Source organism: Neopelma chrysocephalum, unplaced genomic scaffold (assembly GCF_003984885.1).
Source record: "Neopelma chrysocephalum unplaced genomic scaffold, ASM398488v2 Primary Assembly neopelma1_147, whole genome shotgun sequence".
NCBI classification, from domain to species: Eukaryota; Metazoa; Chordata; class Aves; order Passeriformes; family Pipridae; genus Neopelma; species Neopelma chrysocephalum.
In genome coordinates this window covers 6,524,945-6,547,027 of record NW_020897809.1, presented here as the reverse complement: position 1 = coordinate 6,547,027, position 22,083 = coordinate 6,524,945, and the positions used below count along the sequence as shown (strand labels likewise).

The 22,083-nt window shown below is 50.4% G+C and overlaps 1 protein-coding gene across 2 annotated transcripts in view; it reads left to right on the top strand.

The window, feature by feature from the left end:
* The first annotated feature begins 2,634 nt into the window (after positions 1-2,634).
* The window catches only part of PODXL2 (podocalyxin like 2), a 32,489-nt gene continuing 13,040 nt past the window's right edge, over positions 2,635-22,083 (top strand). The window contains exons 1-2 of one of the 2 annotated variants that reach the window (XM_027700737.1): positions 2,635-2,733; positions 12,987-13,280. In XM_027700737.1, the coding sequence (XP_027556538.1) occupies positions 2,679-2,733; positions 12,987-13,280 (349 nt within the window). In that variant the 5' untranslated portion in view covers positions 2,635-2,678. Of the gene's footprint in view, positions 2,734-7,025; positions 7,189-12,986; positions 13,281-22,083 lie in introns of those variants that run through there. The other variant, XM_027700735.1, reaches the window with a different exon arrangement.

The following is a 22,083-nucleotide window of genomic DNA, read 5'->3' as shown; positions in this document are numbered from 1 at the left end:
CCTTGTGATGCTTGACTAGGTCTCTCAAATATTTGTCTGGGGATGAACCGAGAGCTGCACAGCTCTTCTGAGGGGCCACACTACGAGAGGGGAGCGGAACGGCTGCAGCCCATCCAGCTGGCAAGAGGGGTTGAAGCACAGGGAGCTGGCACGTGTTCTGTCTCAGCTGCTGTGGTATTACAGGACCTGTTGAGCCTTATTTCTTGGACACCTGTCTGACAAAGCCCTTGTTTGAGTCATTTACAGTAATGTCGTGCCCTGAGGCCACTAAAGATGTGTTTAATTTGAAATTGAGTGTAGTTGGAGCAGTTGGCCTTGTTGCTGCAATAATGATTTTCAGCAGGATATTCAGCATGTTCCTTTGCTGTGCTATCCACCAGCACCGCTCCAAGAGCCACAAATCCATGAACTGCTGCAATATACATTTTTTTTTTCAGTAGACACAGCAGTTTGCACAGAAGGGCACCAAGAAGGGGACATCAGTTCTATTAGTATCATAGTGACAGTCTGGGATATGGTGGTGACACACCATGGAATGGTTTTCCCAGCAGGTGTGGGAGCAGCTGTCCCTGCTAGGACAGAGACTCCAACACAGACCCAGCTCCAGATATTGTATGGATGCAGTCGTACAAGTCCCAGGATACAGTGAGTGCCTGGGACTTCTCTGTGGTGGCAGGAGCCCATGTCCTGCAGAAAGTGTGCTCTCTTGGAGGAGCTGTGGCATCAAGAGGAGGAATTACAGGGAGAAGCGAGCAGGCTGCACAGCACCAGAGATGAAGGAAGACAGGATCTTCTCTGAGACAATACAGCTCAAACAGCTCCCAAACCCAGTGAAGGTAGAGAAGCAGGCAATGCCCATCCCTAATTTTAAGGTAAGTGCAATCTCTGGAGAAGGTGAAGGATGGAAACTTATGACATCAAGAGGAAGGCTCCTGCTCCCCCTGAGGACTTACAACTACAAAATAAGTTCATCTCCTTCAAGACTTGAGCCAGATACAGTCCACATCAATATCTGCTGGAGCAACAACACAGAAGGACATAAGCAATCCAGGAGGATCCTGGAGTGTATTGACAATAAACTCGTAAGTGATAAAGGAACCAACAAGAAGAGATGCTCTGGTGGACCTCATATGAAGCAGCAATGAGAGGTTTGTTTGGGCTGTGAAGCTCAAAGGGAGCCTGGGCTGCAGTGACCATGAGATGGTGGACTCAAGATCCCAACACAAACTGAGAATAGCAGCTGACAAACCAGAGTCAACCTTCCATCTAGAGGGACCTTGACAGGCTGGAGAAATGGGCCGACAGGAACATACTGAAGTTCAGCAAGGCTTTCAAAGGGCTGTGCCTGGAGAGGAACAATCTCACACACCAGTATATTCTAGGGCCGCTCAGCTGGGAAGCAGCTTGGCAGGAGAGGACCTGGAGGTCATGGTGACACCAAATTGCATGTGAGCCAGCCATGTGCCTTTGCCACAAAGGCCTTGATAGTATCCAGGGCTGCATTAGGCAAATCACGGCCAGCAGGTCGTGAGGTGATCCTGCCCCTCCACTGGGCACTGGTGAGGCCACACCTGGAGTGCTGTGTCTGATGCTGAGCTCCCCAGTAAATGAAAGGCATGGACATACTGCAGAGAGTCCAATGAAGAGCCACCAAGGTGATTAAGGGACTGGAGCATTTCCCATATGAGAAAAGGCTTTGAGAGCTGTGACTGCTTTTTAGCCTGGAGAAGTCTCACGGGGGATCTTATCAATATATACGAATACCTGAAGGGAGAGCACAACAAAGATGGAGTCAGGCTTCTTCCAGTGGTGTCCAGTGAAAGGGCCAGAGGCAATGGGCACAAACTGAAGCACTAGAGGCTCCCTATGAACATCAAGAAACACCTTTCTACTGTAAGGGTGACTGAGCAGTGGCACTGGTTGCCCAAAGAAGTTGTGGAGTCTCAAAAGCCATCTGGTCATGGTTCTGGGAAACTTGCTGCAGGTATCCCACCTGAGCAGGGGCTTGGACCAGATGGCCTCCAGAAGTGGGGAAATGAAGTTGCCCAGGGGGGAAAAGTTTTTCCAGGTGATGAAGTGAGGCAGGAGCTGAGGAGTGAAGGAGACATAGTGGCCCCGTGGGTCATGGGCAGCTGAGGAGAGGTCAGCAGGCGGAGGTGAAGGGTCTCTGGTCTGGGGACCGTCCCTGTCGGACCTCGGTGTGCCGGCTGAGAGGGAGCCGCCGTCCCGCGGGGCTCTGCCCCTGCCGCCGGCGGGGTCCAGCGCATCCCCCCTTCCCACCCTCGGGGCTGATCACCCGCGGCTGGCGCAAGCAGCCGCTCCGCCGGCGCTCGTTGTGGGCGCCCGGGGCGGCGTGCGGGGCCCTGCGGCCGGGGGGGCGCCGGGCCGGGCGGGGGGCGGCGGCTCCGCAGCCAGAAATTAGGAGCTAAAGAAAGGGCTGCGCTCCGCCTCTGCCTCGCCGCTCCGTCCGCGCACCCGGCGGGCAGCTCGGACCCCCCCGCACCGGTTCCCCCGCCCCCGGAGCGGCGGCGGCGGCGGGAGGAGGCGGCGCTGGGCGGCGGGATGCGGTGCGGGGCCGGGCGGCGGGCGGGCGCGGCGGCGAGGGGCAGAGCCCGGTGGGCGGCGGGGCGGCCCCGCTCCCCGTGAAGAGGCGGCGCGGCAGGGCAGCGGCCGCCGCCATGCAGCCCTTGCACCGGGCCCCGGCGTTGCTGCTGCTGCTGTTTCTGGCCGCCGGTGAGTGAGGCTGGCGGGGCTGGGGGGGACCCCCCCGCGGCGGGCTGGGCAGAGGGTGGGTGTCGGTCCTTTCCGCGGGCACCGGAGCGCCCCGAGCACCGGGACCCCCAGCGGGGGGCGGGTCTGTCCCCCCCTCATCCTGGAGAACCGCGGTCCGCGGAGAGTTCAGTGCTTCGGGGCACCGGGACCTCCGCAGCAGGCAGGTCTCCATCACCCACCCCCGCACAGGCACCGTTGACCCCGCGTACCGGGACTTGTGCGGATCCCCGTCCTCCATCCCGGAGCTCTCCCTGGGTACCGGGCGCTGCCCCCCCACCCGAACATCAGAGCCCTCTGGAGCGGCCGGTCTCTGCCCCGGGACCTCCGGGGGTGACAGGGGACCCCTGCGCTCCCGGCATGGCGGGCTGGATGCACGTGGGTTTCACCCCGCGGGGACGGGGGTTCTCCCGGGCTCTCCTGCCCCGGAGAGGGGGCACGCGGCGCTGGACCCTGCGGGGACCCCGTGAGCACCGGCAGCGCTGGCGGAGCCGGGGGTGGGTGGTCGCGGCCCGGCCGGGGCAGCCCCGGCTGCGGCAGCACTGCCCCAGACCAACCGCCGGGGTATCGATGGCTTCGTCTGGCGTCGTGGTGATTTTGCGAACTACCGCGAAACTGGTACAAAGGAACGGGCAACCGCAAATTGCTCCGCGTTTCCCCAAGAGCCTCCTCTTGAAATTTGGAGGAGAGGTAGGGTGCCAGGGAAAGGCAATTAAGTGCAGGAATAATTATACTCGGAATAGTTGTGAAGGTTCTGCTTCTATTTTTAAATAGTCTGGGGAAATTTTCCAACAAAGGGATCCCCTAAAGACCCGTGAGGCTGAGATTACCCTTTTCCTCCCTACACCATCCCTTTGTACAGAAATCTGGTTAGTGTGGAACAGGAGTTCTGAACGGGGACATTTAAAGTGTGGGGGAGCCTTTGTCTTGAGTCATTCTGGCAGGGAGGGAAGGGCTGAGTTACCAACCAGTCACTGTCTTCCAGCACGACCGAGCTGTGATACAGTGACATCCAGCCCGCTGGCACATCTCTCTTATTACCCCAATCTCCCCAAATGTTCATGAGGGAATGTGTCATCTGTGGAGCCATTCTGTCCATGAGCTGTGAGTCTCTGTCGTCTGGGACTCCCTAAAGAGAAGAGATAAAGCCTTTTAGGTTTGCAAACAATAGTGAGCTTAAAGAGCAAAATGGATCAGAAAACCTGTTGGGGTTTTGTGCCAATACTCAGTGGCACAGAAGCAATAAGTCTTTCCAGAGCTGAGCAGGGAGCCAATTTTGTGGCTTCCTTCAGGCAGGTTGTCCACATTAAGGGAAAACCTCGGGCACAGCTGGCAAAGGTTCTTTAGCCACATTTCAGCAGGAAACCTGAGTCTCCAAATTCAGCCAAACCTCTGCCTCCTCCACAGTGGAGGGCAAGATGCACGGGCGGGGGGGGGGGGAACTGCCATATTCCCACCTTGCCTAGCTGCTGGCAAGGGTTGGCCCCATCCCCATAGCCAGAAAGCTGCATTTACTCTGCACGGGAAGGAGATGGATCTCGTGATGGTTTTACACTGTAGCAGCCAAAAGGACCACCACTGGTACGGTTATGCTGAGGGGAGGGTGTGTTTCCTATTCTGCTGAGGCTGCTGGAAACTTTCTGGTATTGCTGTCCAGCTGGTGGTGATACAGAGGATTTGGGTCCTTGGCTTTCCCTCTGATCCTCTCTGCTGTCCTGGCAGGGATAGGAGTATGGGTGGGAGGCACGTGGCAGCTCCGAGGGACAGCTCAGTTCCTAGTTTAGTGAAACTGATAATCCTGGTGGGCTGTAGAGATACTGGAGGGCTAGACTCAGTTGGCCAGACTTCTCCAGACAATTGGACTTCTACCTAGATGGGAGGTCAGAAGTGGAGATACAGATTACTGGGAATTTATACATTAAGGCCTGTTTTGGTTAGTAGCTTTGTTCAGTGGTTTAGGATCTGTTCCAGTCTGAAATAACTCGGTGCACTCTGGTTTCACTTCTCCAGCCCTGCAGGACGGGAATTGTTAATCCCTGAAAAAGAGCTTCCCTCGATTGGGAGCCTCTGCAGACCTGCAGAATGTGCTGAAATGGGACATGCACCTCATGAGGGTCCCATCAGACTGCTGAGCAGCACAAGTCTGCTGGCAGAGCATGGAAACATCTCTCCAGGCTCTAGGGTATCTAAGCCCCTTTGGTTTTGCAAGTAGGAAAATTATGTGATTAAAAGCAGGGGGACAAGGAGGGAATTGGTCTCTTTCCTCTTTATCTCCCCAGGTGCTTGTCTTCATGTGGGCTATTTAAGGGGTGTTTTTTTCCCTTCTACCTGCTTAGAAGATGCCTTGTTAGCATTGTGTGAACAAGCCAGAGATGAGGGAGTATAGATCAGGATGGATGAAAATTCCCTGTAGTCAGTTTTAGCTTGGCCTCTTCAGTGCCATAAGGAAATGTTCATTTAATTATAGGCATCAGGGGTAGAAATAACTACATTAAGCCCTCAAGGGGAAGCTGCTGGCGACGAGCTACAGATCAGAGCGCACAAAAGTTTTTCCACTCCCTCAGTGTGGGAAGAAGCTCCGGCATTTTGTGGGTACCTGAGTGAGCAGCAGCAGCTGCCCTGGCAGCCCTGCTGCAGGGCCAGGAGAGAAGGGCTGCAGGGAAGGTGCATTGTGGCTTGCAGCTGGTGCTTGAGTGAACTTGCTTCTTGTTCTTGCTGGCTATTTGTCGAAACCAGGACACTGTTGAAACACGTAATCCCCAAAGAATGGAGAGGCTATTTGTCAGCCACATGAGCACAGCCCACACCGAGGCAAAGCAAACACGTGTGTTGATTTGTTCAAAGGGCCAGGGATGCTGGCAAGGAAGATACACCCTGCTGGGGCTCAGATCAGCCCCTCACCGCCCCTGTGGCTGGTTAAGCCCTGTTGTGGTTGCCAGAGTTTGGATGTACATTCTTGTTCTGGTGATAATTTGATTACTGTTGGGCAGCCAGCTTTGCAGCCCGCCCTCTATATGCCAACTGCAACCACTCTCAGCTATTTCTGTCCTGCCTGATGTGTTGTGAAGGTAGTCAGGACCCATACATGTGCTCTGGGACCACCTAACCTTTGCATGAGTTTTTTTTGCCGGGGATGCGTGAGGTTGTTTGGAGAGTGGAGCCTCTTGGGGGAGAATCTGCTATGCAGCATGTGGCAGGGCGGTCGTCACTGCTCTGCTGCAGGGTCTGGAGTGTAACCATTTTGTGTTCAGTGTTGTGCCCAGTGAGTTTTAAAGGCCTTATGGGATGTAAAAGACTTCTATTATATTTCGACAGGCTACCGTGTCTCAAGGGAAGTCCCTCCTGCATCTGAGGTAGTGCTTGCTCTGCCTGAGCAGGGTGGCTTTGAAGATGAAGCAGCCACAAGCCTTTATTTAGTGTGCTAGAAATCAAACTGAGCACCATGGGGTACATAGTCCAGGTTGGAACAGAGCAAGCGCAGAGGAAGCACAGGCCTGGCAAGGCAGATGAAATGCTTTGGGCCTTTGAGAGGGCAAAGAAGTCTGTGGGCTGTGGTTTTTCTCTTAGATCAATGGCTTTCATCCTGTGGTCTGTTAACCCCTGGGGGCCTGTGGGCTGTTTGAAGAGGCCTATGAAAGGTAACTGAGGAAAGAAAATTGACTTCTGCTGTGTACAACTGTCTACCTGATGCTGTTTCCCCAGGGGCTGCATCTCCCCTGGCCCCAAGCTGGCAGCTGCCATTGTCAATAGCGAGAATCGCGAAGAGGAGCAGACGTTGCAGCAGCAGAGGAGGGAAGTGTGAAGGCTACGAGACAATCTGGGGAGGGAGTGAAGGCAAACAGTCTGGGAGACTGAAACCAAGTGAGATTGTGACTCCCGGCATGAATGGCTGAGCGAAGGGGGAAGGACAGGCAGGCTTGTTGGAGTTGCCGTGACCTGCTTGCATGGAGTGTCTTGTGTGCAGACGAGTGGAAGTGTTTAGAGCAGTCGTGATGTTACTGATTGTAAGGACAAGAGACTTGACTCACCTCAGTGCTGGGCTGAGGGTGCCTGTCACCCCTGGAAGGCAGGCCCTTGGTGTGCTTGTGCTGACAAAGGGCACATCTGCAATTTTCTGCAAAAGCAGGTGCATCTTCTGGCAGTGCCGTGCCATTTCCCAGGACATACCTGGGCCTGCGTGCTCTGGATGTTCTCTTCTGGAATGCCAAGGGAGCAGATGTTGGCAGTCCTTTGTGAGGTGGTAGCCACTCAGTACGTGCAGACACGCACTCCCTGTAGCCGAGTGTTGGAGCTCTCTCATTATGCTTGCTGTAAAGAGCTGTAAAAGCTCAAAGATGCTGGCACAGCATCCCTTTAAAAAGCTGTCCCATTGCAAGGGCTTCTTCAGTTGTGCCTCGTCCCTCTTGTTGGTGCAGGTTGGTAAGTATGTGCTCCCTGCTGACCCAAGTGCTTTTCCCATTGCTTTCTAAAATGTACTGGAGCCGTGGGAAGGTGGATAGTTTTAGAGGGATGCTCCGTAAGGGACCTGGATGCTGGCAGTACTGGAGGAGGATGGCAGTCTGATCTTGTTTTCTGAAGCCCTAATTGGAAATGATCTCAGAGATTAGGGACATGGCTGGATGTATAAGTACTCTAGTGCAGCATGGGAGAGCAGCAATGAGGCCATGTGGGAGCTAGACTGGGAGAGGTCTTAGGTGGAGGTGTCCCAGAACAGGTATGGTCTGTAAGTCTGAATTAGCATCAAAGGGACTTGGTTTGATATACAGTCATCCTGTGCGCTTCCCTGTGCAAGCTGTTGAGGGTTTGGTGTGCAGAGACTCCAGGTGACTTTGTGGGAATCAGCTTGGACATCCCTCAGTCAAACAACATTTTCTTCTCTTTCTCCACTGGCCACGGTTGGAATCCTTTTTTGTTATTTAAATTGCTCTGTGTTTTGTTACGTTCCTGAAGTGGTTTGTGCCTTGGCTGCTCTGCCCTGGGGCCTCTCTCCTCTCTGCCCTTGGGCCTTGCTCCCCGGCCTTTCCAGGCGTGGTGGTCTGGGGGAGGGAATATCCCTGGCAGATGCTTCCCTCATCTGGTCATTGTGTTTCTGTCCTAACTGATTATCAGTAAATGACCCATTCCTGACCCAGCTCTCCTAGGAAATAACATTGTTGGGTAGCTCCTGGGTGTGGGGTGGGCTTGAAAGGAAGGTCAACGGTAGCAGGGCCAGATGGACATTGTTGCGGCTGCTGCATTGGCAACACCAAGATGCTCTGACCCCCCTCCCTGGTAGCCATTGTGCAACTGTGCTTGGGAGGAGTGTGAAGGCTCTGCTAGTTGGTGGTGAGAGACAGGTAAGTCAGAGTGTGCTCCAGGCAAATATTCTTCCCTTCAGCAGGCTGATCCTGCCTCTGTGGTGTAGCCACAACACACATGAAGGAGAGGTAAAACCAACCTTCTGTTGGGTAAACTGAAGAATTTTCCATAGATCAAGCCAATGTGATGACATCTTAAGGGATGGTTGTATGTTCCTTGGAGAGAAATTGAAGTTTGCTTGTTATTAATTAAAAAGCAAGAAAATTTTGACACAGTCACAGCCAGGTTCCATTTCATCTCCCCAGATCCCTCCTCTCATTTCAGCTGGACACAGAAATTACTTATTTCCTCTTTCACTCCTAGTCCTATTCAATAGGCCAGTTGGGAGCTTTTAAACAGCTGCCCTCTCCAGTGGAGAGGTGGCTTGCTTTGTGGCAAAGGGATGAAGCAGTTCTTGGTCAGCTAATGTAGAAAATATTTTGGGATTCTCTTAGAATTGTTTAGAACTGTGAAACTGCTCTTATTCACAGCAGTTTGGGAGAGAGATGGCAGATAATTTTTTGTCAGGTATTTTCTTCCGCTGTTGAGCAAAACTCCCCCATCTCCTTGTCCTGTTTTCTTGAATCCTCTGCTGAGCTGAACAGAGCAAGCTTCTCCACTTTGAGCTGGAACTGTTTGCTGTGGGATCAGTGGGGTCAGCGACTAGAAAACTCATTTCATCAGTGTGTCCCCATGGCCAGCTTTTTTCCAGTGAACTTGGAAAGGTAACGTTACAGTATTATTCCCTGCTGTTGGAATCGCCCCATTCTGCTCCTTATAGAAGTGAAGCACCTTTTGCAAGGCCATTGTTACCTCCACGTGTCATCTTTGTGGGTACCAGCAGCAGGACAGCTCGCAGCCACTGCGGAGCTCCCATGCTGGTTTCGGTGCTCTCCGCCTTTGTTCCCTCTCCCCCTCCAGCTACCTCTCCCACTTTCTCTTGTTTCTCGCTCCTCCTCTGTCTGTTCTGGGGAGGGTTTTTCCTCCCGTGCTCACAGCCCTGCTGTTTCCCTGAAGGCTGGCTGCCCTCTTTAGCATGCAGAGCCTCATCTCCTCCAGGTTACGCAGAGGTGCCGCAAAAATAGAAATGAGAGACAAACGCCCCATTGAAGCAGCTGGCAAGCCCTGGCTCCGTTCCCTGCTCCCTCCCATCTACAGTTGCAGGGCTTTATTCGTTTGTGTTTCTTTATTCCTATCTCTTGATCTGCCTTTTAGAATACAAAATTGAGAGACTGACGGCTGATAGAAGTTGTCTAATCCCTGTTCCCCATCCAAGGAGGAAAATGGCCTGGCACCGAGGTCTTGGGCATTAGATTTCCTCTCTCAGCTGTGCTCCCCTGCCTCCCAGCTCAGCTTGTGCTTTGATTCTTTCTTTGCCTTGGACTTGACAGCTGCGTGGAGCTCCTTTATGAGACGCTTGGAAGAGAGGGGGAAGGTGCCAAATCTTGGGGCTGCTGTTTGGCACCTCAGCCCATTGAGTTTTTGCTACTGGTGCAGATGGTATGAATGAAGTGGTGTCAGGATGCTGTCTGGAGAGGTACTGATTTTTACCCTGGTGTGATAGTGCTGTTAGCCCTGTGGCATTCGGGCTGGTGCTGGCACCACGGAGGGTTCCCCCAGGCCAGTCTCTGCATCCTGTGCCTGTGGATCAGGCCCCAAGGTCTTACTCCAGATCCACCCCAGGAGAAACCTGGCTTGCTTAGGCTGTGCATGACTCATTCTTATCTTGGGCTGAGGAAAGCACAGCATCCCAGTAAACCAGATAATGCAGCTTAGGGGGTTTTAACTGGGTAAACACTTCAGAGTTAAAGAAGGGTAAACAAACTCCCAGCATCCAAGCTTCCTGCATGGATGGAAATAACTCTCTGGATGCCCAGGTTCACTTGCCATGAGATGTCTGTTGAGAAGTGGTGGGGTGGACTGTGGCTGAGTTCTGGAGGCAGCCCAAACAGGGTGTAGCTGATGGAAAAAAAGGCCTGAGCCAGCCTGGGAGCTGGCACAGAGTTACATTTTGAGGCTTTGCCTTGCTGCCCAGGAGACCCAGGATGTGTTTTGTAGTGTGGCTGGAAAGCCGAGGTGCCACATCAGCCACATCTGCTAATGGGAACTGGGGGAAACTGAAGCATTGGGGTATATAAAGAACTTACTTAGGATCCAGGCGGTCAGTTACAGTCACAAATATATCAAATAGTCCGTGTGGTCTTGGACCACTTGGTGTCTCCCTGTCCTTCTGCTCTCCTTCGGTGGATAACTTTGAGAATAATGTTTCTTTTCTCCTTGCTGCTCTCTGTCATGTTTGCTTAAGCTGTAAGCTCCTCAAGACAAGTGCTCTCTCTGGTGGGCTGCACGGGGCTCAGTGCTCTCTGTCAGTGATGCAGGTGTCTTGTGTCAGCTGGGGAAGCCCAGCCTGGGCACCGTCGTGTTGGAGCCTGCTGAGCACCACTGGATTGGCCTGGGGGCCTGGCCAGGTCTCTCTGGATCTGTGCTCATGCACAGGAGACATGTGAGCTCTTGTTTCCAGCTGTGGACTTCACTGTGCGTGCAGGGCTCGCAGGGAGCAGGCACATCCCCAGGGATGCCCTGAGGCATTTTGGTTGGCTCAGTGATGCTGGAGTAGCTTCCTTCCCCTTTGATACTCTGCTGTTCCCTTTTTTGTTGCCATGCTGGCCTCAGCTGATCTTGACTTGGATCAATAGAGCAAAATAAACGAGATTGAGAAGTGCTGAAGCCTGGCCCAAGTGCATATGGGAAAGGGTAACCAATATTGGATTTTGCTCGGTTCAGAGAGTAGTGGAAGAAAGTGGAGAGCGTCAGAGCAGGCAGAAGACTTGAGAAATTCATTTCTGGATTTTAGTGTTCCCAGGACTGGTTTGGTAATCAGTCTGGCAGGTGAGCAGCAATTCCCAAACTTTTTGTGCCAACAGGCTAATGTTTTCATCAAAAGCACCAGGGCCGACCCATCTGCCATTGCCCCACAGCTCATCTTAACACTTGTCTTGATTTGAATTTGTCATTCTGGGATGTGAAATTGTAGGACACAGTGGTGAGAAGCAACCTCGGGAGGTTGCCTAGTCTGTGCCCTTGCCTCAAGGCAGTTCAGCTCTGCTTAAATCATTTCAGGCCACGTGTATCCAGATCTGTGTGCAGCATCCAGGTGATGTCTCAGCACTGCTTTGTAAAAGCTCTCTATTTCTAATACTTCAGGACTCTGCAAGGATTTTCACATCTGCATTCCAGTGATATCTCAGAGCTGTTTCTAACACAGGAGTTTTGCCTCTTAAGACATTTCTAATGGATGTTTTCCTATCTTGTATCAGAAATGTTTTGTGCTAGTTCTCAAGGGGATAACTTATCACTTTGTACTATTTCTTTTCATACTATTTCTGTTATTCCCATTCTCAAGATCACCTAGCTGTACCTACGGTCTTTCTGTGCAGTGAGGATGTCTCCTCGCTTTGTGTCCTTGGCTAATTTCATTATCATGTTCCTAATTTTTCTTCCAAGGTCACTTAGGAAAATGTGAAAGAACAGCAGATCCAAGGACAAACCTCGAGGAATTCCACTAATAGCCCCCCTCCAGCACAAGCCTCTGTCATTTTTTGTATAGCCAATGCCATACAGTTTTCCTGCTAATTACTGTCTTTTCTTGTGTCTCTGGTAATTCTGCGTGAGACACTCTATCAGATATTTGACTAAAGTCCAGATGGATTAGATCTGCTGCATTTCTGTTGTCTAGAAAATCGGTTATCAAAGAAAAATACCAAATTAGTCTTCATTTCAGCTTATTCAATTAGTTCAGTTCAGTGACTAGTTCATTAAGAATTGAGAAACTGAGTATGAGCTGAGAAAGCGAGAAAATGTGTCCCTTTTTCTTCTAATCTATGAATAAAAATCAGCTGTGAGAGGATGAGATCTTCTAGTTTTGATATGCTGAAGAACAGAGGGCTGGGAAGCAAATTGTTCAGTTCACCCAAATTAGTTACTTTGCTTGCTTAACAAAACTGTTTTAAATGTAAAACATGTTTTGGTAATTTTATTTTTTCCTTATGTCTCCATATTTATCATGGTATTTATCAGCTGAATAAAGCCAAGTTCCAGGTGCTGTTTTCTTGCATTTTGATTGAAGTTCAATATGCATGTGAATGTACCTTGACACAAATCACAATTAAAGTCTCATCTAGGAATCAAAAAGTGTCAGTCAAACCTTCTAATAGATAAAATGGAAATAACAAGGGTATAATGTTGAAGGAGAAGTGTAAAATGCAGCCTGCTTCCTTCCTTAGTGTTAGGTAGATGTTTGCTATTGTCACATTTTAATTCTTACCTCTGATGGTCAGCCCTTTCTTATGAAAACCAACATTGTGAATGCAAAATGAAGTTCAAATTAATGACTTAAAAATAGATTTTCAGCCTCCTGATTTAAAATATGATTAATATTGGAGTTGTAAATAATATTGGTTTGAATCAGTCCCCCTGCATAAAATATAGCTGTGGGTCGGGACAGTCGGATAGGAAACTATCATTGTCTTCACAAGGCCAGAGTTTCATGGCTGAAGTGTAAGACATTCCACCTCCTCTCCAGGGTGGATGATTAACAGGGCACCCCATCCTTTCAGAGGCAAAAACACCTTGGAAAGAGTGAACCATCAGTACCCCATGGAAGAGAGGTGCCCCAGGCTAGATGGCTGCTTGCCGCTGAGACTCCTCTGTGTGAATGCTCATCTGCATGGTTGTGGATGTTTCCCAAAATACCCTAATTTTCCCCATCAGCTGAGAGCACAGCCCATCTGAGGGGTAGCTTGGTTTGGCAAGAGCAAGGGGAAGACAAGCCTAGTGAGTGTCAGTCCGAGCTCTGATGTGGTTTTGCTGTCATTATACAGGGACCTTGTGCCTCTGTCTCGCATCCTCGGAGGACCCAACTGCCGATGGCCTCACATCAACTTCCCTGCTGGAGTTTGCCATGATGTCCCACCTGGAAGCCATGAATTCCCATGAGCAAACCAGCCCGGAGACTGCAGAGCCAGATCTTGCCCCTGGCTCTCTGCATGCTGCCCCAGGGTCAGGCTTTGCCAGCGAGGAGAATGAGGAGTCCAAGATCTTGCAGCCCCCACAGTACTTCTGGGAAGATGGGGGAGAGCTCAACGACTCCAGCCTGGACTTGGGACCGGCAACAGGTAGGTTATTTTTACCCCATTCTTCCGCCCTACTCTGCAGGGGCTCTGGGGAGATGGAAGAATGCAGGGATCTGTCTTGCTGCTTTGACACAACTCTTGCTAAGAGGGCCTGAGATTAAACGTCAGCTCTATTTTCTCACCTCAGTGCCTGATGTGTCCCCAGTGAACCCTGAGCAAGCACAGGCTTTAGAAACCAAGTTACAGTTGAGCCTTTATTCCTGAGCTGCTATGAGCTGGGAAAAGTGTTGCCCTCCACCTAGTTTCCCATTGCTTCATGTCTTTCTTTCTCTCTCTCCCCCTTTTATGCTCTCTTCTCTCTCCCTTCTTTCTATTGCTGTCTATTAAGCACAACTTTAAGGTCTCAAGAGCCTGACTCTGAGATCAAGGCCATTTTAGGGTTTGACTCAAAGCTGGGTTGCCTGGGTCAAATTCTGGATTCCTCAGTCTGTGACTTCAGTGTGGATTTGGCCAAGAGAAGACAGTCTTGTTGTCTACCCTGTCCTGCTGCTTCCTGAGGAGTCATGACCAAAATGGGTTTCATTAGCATTTGAGCTTGCTTTCCTCTGTGGAGCGTTTTTTTGAGATCACTGAGCCCCTCAGTGGTCTCCCCTCAAAGCCCTCGTTGGCTTTGAGATACTCTCAAGAAGGATGGGGGGAAGGAGGAGGAGCATTTCAGGGTTTCCAGTAGCTTAGGAGATTATTTCACATGCTCCTGCTCTTAAGTGTCATGTGGGTCATGTATTAAGTGTTACCCAAAGGCCAGGCTTCAGCCTTACCCCTCCTCCCTCAGCTGGTATTGCTGCCTTCCTCTCAGCAGATCTGACTGAGGTCTACAGTTAGAAAGCACAAGTCTCATTTTATCTTCATTCCTATTTCTGTGACCTTAAAAAACACCTATGCTCACACAGGGCTGAGGCTGCTGCAGAGCTACGGCTGGGGCTGCCCGCTGGGGCACAGTGCACGCTGTGGGGGCAAGGGCCATCCCAGCTTAGGTCTCCAAAGCCCTTTGCTCAAAAGGCTTTGCTCAGCCTTTGCTCATTGCTGCTGAACTTATCCGGCCCTGCTGTTGCTACCCTGTGGCTCCCTGGCCCCCGGGGCGCTTGCAGACCTGGCCGTGGGGCAGCTGTGCAGATGCTGCCTCACAGGGATGCCGGGGGCGGATGGTGCCCGTTCCTGCCAGCGCATCCCTGGGACAGGCTCTGGCTCAGCCGCTCTCACGCGGTGGCAGCGCTCAGCGGCGCTTTTATTGGTGTGCCAGCAGGCACCTGCGTGTACTCACAGATCTGGACGTGACTTGGAGAACAGCATGTGCTTGTGCATTGAGAGCGAGATGACTGGGTACCGAACCCAGCCGTGCCTCTTGCACGTGCCTTGCCCCATTTGCATGCAGAACACGCTCCTCTCTCCTTCCGTTCTTGCCTGCAGTACTTTCCTCCATGAACAGATGTGCTCTTTCAGCTGTCCTTTTGCATACCCTGCCCTATCCGCTGCCCAGTTAACTGCTGCTGTGCTTCCAAGCACTGTTTCTTCCCCTGACCATTGCTGTGTCCAGAGCTCATGTCTCAATGGCATTTTAGAACCTTGGTTAATAGAACATTTTGAATTATTCAAGAGCTGGGAGCACATTTCTACTTAAAATTTAATTAGAAACCTGCTGTGTGTCATTTTACAATAAAGGATATTGTAATAGCATCCTTAAATTGGGCAGCCTTCTCCTGTCATGCAAGGCCTCTGTATGAGAGAGGCACACAACCAATGAATCTTACATGCTGCATGTGTGACAGATGCCATGTGATACCTTGTGGAACTGTGTGATGACATCTGTTAGGTTATTTTCAATGTATAAATCCATTAAACAGTTTTCAACAGCTGCTGTTAAAGGAGAAAAAAAGTTTATGGTGTAAGTTTTTCTTATGTGAGATTTCTTTCTGTGTAGTGTAGCCCGGCATAGCTGGTACTCTGTCCCAGGCACACATCGGAGATATTGCATCAGTCGAGGCACGAAACAGCATTGTTGTACTACTAGAGAGTGCAAATTCCTTGCTATGAAAGGAGACCTGTGCTGGCTTCTTTCCATGTTTGGTGTAAAGATATTGGGCCTGGAACTGCTGGTGGTCTTGCAGATAGGCCAGATCTCCTGCTATTTCAAAGGTGCATTAGTCATCTCTCCTTTTTTTATGTCCTTCTGAAACCTATGTGGGGAGACTCCCCTGCCTTTGTGTGACTTTGAGGCTGCAAGAGCTAAAAAGTAATAACAATCTGCAGCTCTGCAGCTGCTGCTCTTTTTTTTTTTTTTTTTTTTTTAAGCACACTCGAACATCCTTTAAAAATATTTCTGGAAAACATGTGGCATATAGGACCACCTGTTAGTCCATTAGAAAGTGAGAACAAACCCCCACTGGCAGAGCACAGCTCAGCCTGGGGCTCTGGTTCTCCTGAATAATGTGCTTTTGCAGATTTATGCTACGGAACAGTGAATCTATATTGACATCAGTGAGCACCAGCCTGTGGAAGGGCCCTGACATTTGTCTCATTCTCTCTGAGGGTGCACAGAAGTGTACACTTGCATGTGTGCTGCCCCATGCACAGCTGCTGCCCAGTGGAGCCGCATGTGGAAGAGATGGATTAGGTCTGGTGGGAATGTGGATGCCATATCCTTATGGAAAGAAGCAGCGTGTGCCTTGTACTTTAGCCAGAAGGCAAGTCAGTGGAGCTGTGAACCTGTTACTTCTGCATCCTTTCAGGCTTCCAGGGAACCTGGAAGCTTCTTAGGTTGTAGTTTGGGTATGGCTGCTTTGCTTCACCTTTGATTGTAAATTGGCCTGAACCCCAGATCAACTCTGAAGATAGAGTGAACCTGCAGGGACTCACATCTGGCCCTTCTTGTCCTCCTTTCCTTTCTTCCCACCTTTCCCATTTTGTGTTGCCTGGAGGCTTCTGGTCTATCATGTTTCCTACTGCCACACTGGGCAGCAAATGCAAGATGTCATCTAGCTTTAGGGCTAGAAGATGGGAGTCATAGGGACTGTAGGTCTCTTTGAGTCCCTGATTTTTAATGAAGGAGTTATCTGGTGGTGTATCCATCCCGGAGTGCTCCCTGCTTTGCACCTCTCGGTGTTCTCCTTCATTTCGGTCAGAAAGCACCATCCCATATGTTCCCCTTCCAGTGAAGGCTCTAGGTTGAGGCAGGCTTATCATTAACTGCTGGGAAGTGTGAGCTTCTGAAAACTGATGCAAGGCCTGTGAGTCTCTAGTGGATGAGGTCACTTAGTCCCTCTCCTCCCCTGCCCAACAGCTGAGCCTCCAAGGACTGGAGTGCATCTTCCAGTGTGATGGTGGACTGGCATGAGGCTCACTTCGTTACAGCCAGGGTCTGCTCTTTCAGCTCCAAGGTGCTTGAAGACCAAAGCATGACTGTGCTGGGAGGTATCAAATCTAGTCTTATAGATTGGTGATTCACTAGGACAGCATGTGGCGCTTTGGGGGGTGGGGGAGAAAATTGTAATCTTTTAATTATTCATAGTAATTAGCAGAAGGGAATCCCAGGAGAGCTAGGATGGGGAATAGCAGAACAGACAATTTAGGACTGTATTCAAAGAAAAGTAAGTTTTCTGACAAGCTAATGGAATCAAATACTTTCCATCTCCTCTGCTAGTGAGATTCACTTCCTTCCGTGATGAATTACTTGCTTCTGGCCAGAGAGATCCCAGTATCTTTCAGCCTTACTGGAATCTGCTGCTTCTTCATCCAAACTGACAGCAAATCTGCAGTTCTTAATACCATCTTCAACCCAAGCATTAATGAAATGAAGCACCTGGTAAAGACTGTCTACATAAGCAGCTTAGCGCTGAGCAGCCGCCTGCCGAGCTCAGCTCCCGGGATGCCTCTTGTTTATGCCCTGGTTTAGTGTACAGTGACACATTGGGTGATCTGCCTTGGGACAAGCCATCTCAGTCAAGACATTGCTGGCAAAGGCTGACCTGTGACAGGAGAGTTTCTCTGTGCATAGTGTTGTTCTGGTGCAGCTGTCCCTGACTGACTGTGTTTGGGTGAGGATGGCTTATTCCAGCTTTATTGCAGTCCTGCACTCAGCAGGAAAGAGGTATGAGGCTATTTGGGGAACAGCTGTAGCACTTGGTGCCCGGTGTCTGCCTCAAGCAAATTCCAACCATAATGAGACCTAACAACTTTGCTACCCTGGGTCTCTCTCTTTTGATTATGATCTCTTTTGTGTGTGTGGACCTGGTGTCTTAGAGTCGGAGATAGTAACTTCTCCAGGCTCTTCTGGGAGATTAGTATATTAGCCCCAATTGGCTCAATTCCAGCACCAGTAATTGTATTTTGCCTCTTTGAAATCCCCCTGCAGTTTCAATCAGCTGGAGTATGACTTTTTGCAGTAAGTCTCACTGCTTTTTATATTGCAAAAAGGGAAGCAGATACGGCCTCAGACCTGGCTGCAGTTTTAGCAGTCAGTAGAGTGCACCTTGTGCTTCCAAAAGTTGGCAGGTGCTTTAGTATGAATGGTGCTATGTGTTGTGGTGGGAGCCCAGGAATGTTCTTGTTTTTGTTACAGTGCCCTCTAGTTATCAGTAATTCAATCACTGGTTAACATGTTTCAGTTTAATCCAATAAAGACCTTATGGTCAGGTTATGTGTACTAAAAACAATGAGGATCACCCTCTTCCTGAGCTGTCACAGTTGCTTTAGACTGTTAATAGCAAATACAGGGTAGGGAACCTTGTAGGGCAGTAACTGAGACCTGCTCTTCTGAATGAAGGAGAAGCAGAAATGTAATGAATTAAATGTCTGGCTGGGGAATCATGCTTTGGCACAATGCCATGTCTTGGCCCATCTGGTGTCAGGGAAGTTTTGGTATTGATTTCAGAGGAAGCAAGACATTACTTGAATGGCGGCTTTTGCAGAGGTTTGAAGCTCATGTTCACCTCTCCCAGGGAAAATCATCTCCCCGGGTGAAGAAAATGCATCTGTGCGACCCAGACCTAGGTCTGCTGGGAGATACAAAGGGCAGGACTTGGAACAGCATGAGGGCTGTGCAAGATGGTTTCTTTAGAAAATAGTGCCTGAGGGTCTTTGTAAGAGAGCTTGGAAGGGAAAAGCTGGAGGATTGTGGGAGGCAGCTGGATACTGCAATATGAGTAACATCACCGCTGATGGAAAGCATTTAGGGGCGTAGCTAATGATGTGGTGGCAAAGAGGTTGAGGTAGAGGTGTGGAATTTCATATCGGTGAACCAGACTCCCAAGGGGATGATGTGACTGAGAAGCTCTGGGAGGGTGTGTGATTTAGAACTGTGGCTGCCTGCTTTACTCATCTGGTCCATCCCTTGCTAGACTGTTTGGCCAGAGGTGTTGGGACGGTTTCATGGCTCCAGCAGACGGTTCTCCTGAGCTGTCCCCCTCTGTGATCAGGCTGGCTCCATCCTGGCTTGGCTGCTCTTGTTTGTGGCTGGAAAGGGGTACGTGGTGTGTGCCACCTCTGTGTGTGGCCACAAGCTCCTTCTGTGCTCCAGCCTACTACTGATCTTGGTGGGAGACAGCAGACCCTGGCAGAGAAGGAGCTGATAGTGTGTGCAGTTACAACCTCCTCAGGCAACCGTGGGTTTGGCAGTGCTCTGCTTCCTCGCTGAAATTAGATGAGCTGATAAATGAGCCAGGCAAATCTGGCACTGCATTCAGCTCCATAATACCTACCTCCTTTGTCAGAAGACTCTGCCCCATTTCTGCAGCAGGAACCCAGATCACCTGTATCTCTCTGGCCTCTCTGTTCCATGGCTGATGTTTCTCTCCACAAAAGCTGGTGGGAATGGGAGTGGATAGCACTGGCCTAGGAAGGTTGTAAGGTCTGTGGGTGCACTGCCATGTGCCCAGAGCGTGGGAGCAGAGTGTAGAAGGTCTGCTGAAGGTAGAGGAGAACCAGGTGGGCCAAGTGGGTTGTTTGAGAAGACCACTTAATGAAGGGGAACTGCTACCAGAATGCTGGAAGAGCTGCTAAAAATGGGAGATGCCCTTCGATTTCCCTTAGGGCTGGGGGGTAGAGCAATCCAGGGAAATGCTGAGAAGACTCTTCAAATGGGGAAGTTCTTAGGTCTGCATTGCACAGATGATGAGTGACAGAGGCCAGCTTGTCTGGATGGAGCCTTGGGACCAGCTTAGGGGCTGGGATCATACCAAGGAGATGTACAAGGTACAAAAATTCCTTCAAACTGTAGAAGAGGGATATAAACTAAAAGAAAATATGAGTGCCTTAAAGAGACCTGATCTTGACAAGTTGGCAGATGCCCTTGTTTGTAAGACAGTAGAAGCTGATTCCAGACAGGAACTAAATGTCTAGCTAAAAGTCTGGAAGGAAGGATTGACTCATCATCACTGGCATCTGTATGTGGCACCTGGGGATATGGTTTAGGGGTAATTACGGTGGTGCTGCTGATGGTTGGACTAGATCTTGAAGGGGTGTTCCAACCTTGATGATTCTGTGATCCTGCCTGAACCTGGGAAGTGAATGAACCCTTTTGGTAACTGGGTTGTATGGAGAGCTCCTTGTTTTAAGGAGCACAAACCAGCACCACTGACTAAAATGCCTCAGGTGTCACTGTTCCCCACATGAATCTGAGTAACAGCCCTCAAGATTTGAGGGGAGTTCATTTTCTAATCAGTGGGGTCTTATGAACCAGACAGGAGAAAGATTCTCCAAGCTTAGTATTCAGGGTAGTGGGGAAACTGATGACAAGTGGTAATCTTAACACGGTAGCAAGTGTGAGGATTCCTGTGTCTACTTATACTTTGTGGATTTGCTGTCCCAGAGAAGTAGCTCAGGTTTCAATCTTTGGCTGCCTTGTAGGATGGAAGTCTGCTGGGAGAGAGTGGGATGGGTTCTTCCTGGACTTTCATTGCCCAGGAGAGATGGCAGAGGCGTCAGTCCCTCTGGCATCTTTAGATCTTGTTGGTGGAAAGGCTGCATGGCTGCACCATGCAGGGCTTTCCCCCACGGGAGCTAGCTAATCTGTGATAGAGCACTTTAAGGAAAGGTTGAATGTGTGACTTCAAAGGAGAGCTGACAGGCTGGGAGCATTTCTTTTTCCCGTGGGACAAACCTCACGCTGCTTTTCGTAGTTTGTTTTTTTGCTGTGCCCATCTGCCAGTTCGTGCTCTCCTCCAGGTGGGAAGAGGAGCAGGGAAGAGAGGAGGTGCAGAGGAGTCAAGAATAGCTGAGAGTGTCTTTAGGCAAAGGGGATGGCAGATTGGATCACTGATCCTTGAAAATAACATCTCATCTGACAGGGCCTTGTTTTAAGGCGCGAAACCCTCACTTTTCACCCTCAGCATGTCAGGGCAGACAGGGTTCTTGCTGGGGTTTTTAGTGCAAACCCTGAGTATCCCTGGAGCAGGAGGAGTAGCAGAGCCCTGGGAGATGCACTAAACTTTTATCATCTGTCTGAAGAGTGTCCCAACCAAATACTCTCAATCCCATGGTCCGTGGCTGTTCCTGCTGTTACCCACCATCCATCTAGCAAGGCAGTGGCTGTGTCTGCAGACACTGGCGTGTGTACCTGTGGGTGTGGGCCTTTGGGAAGACCAGTGCCAGACAGTGGAGGAGAGAGAGGGTTTTTTTGTCTGTGCTGCTGCTGATTGCTCTTAGCAGCCTCCATGGCCTCTGGGGGAGCATCACCAGGAAGGCTGTTGGGTAGCAAAAATCTTTTAATCCTCAGGGTCCCTGGGTAGAGCCTCAGTCAGGATGATGCTCTCTAGTGAAACACAGCAGCAAAATGACCTGGCTTCTGCCTGCAATGTCAGTAAATCTCAGTGGCTTCTTTAGAGACAGAACTGGGAGACAGTCCCAACACCATGGCTCTGAAGGTCAGCAGCTGGATCATGCTCATCTTTGGACAACATGTGGAAGGAGCTGCTGACAGCATGTAGGGAATGAGCTGTGGGTTAGGGAAGTTGCTTGCCAGCTAAACAGGAGCATCCCTGCACCTCCTGTTTTGGGGCGGATGGAGCAATGTGTTCTCTGCTCAGGACAGGTGGGAAGGAGCATGCAGGAGTAGCATGGGCAGTCCTGATTCCCCAGGAATATCCAAGGCAATGAGTGTGTTTGATGACATGGCCCTCTCTGCCTGGGAGCTCACACTCGCTCTGGCAGCAGCAAGCGATGGATTTGAGTCAGGGATGCATGGAGTTTTTTTGTGCAGATCTCTGTAAGGCATCCAGACAGCTGCTGCCCACTGTGCTCAGTGGAGCATCTGCTTTGGCAGGCAGGAGGGGAGACAGGAGCCTTGGGGATTTCAGACAGTCACTTGCTTAATAACCATAGACAGGGCAGGGGGCTCATTTCTGGCTGTGAAGGGATCGTCTTCCTTCCCTTTCTCTGAGAATGTGCTGTGCTTGTCTTGGGGAGAAAGGGAGTTAATTGGGATGCAAACTCCTGAAACAGAGCTCCGTGGGTATGGGCAGTTTCTCAAGAAAGATGAAGGTTGATTTATGCCTGCTGGATTTGTGCCTGCCACTCTGAGCTAAACATGTCTGATCTTACAGATACTTTTCTTATCCTGGGGTGGCCTTGCTGGCCTCCAGAAGAAAGCCCTGCCTGCTCTGACCATACATTAGTGACATGCATCTTCCTCTTCAGCATCTACATTTGTCTAGCAACAAAAAATGCATTTGTGGTTAGAGCCACAGAGCAAACAGGGGCTGAAGCTGGAGGGAGGGGAGTTAGATTTGGCTGCTGTAGCAAAACAAAACTGTTCCTTATTGACACAGGAGTCTCATAATGCAGATGTTTGTGA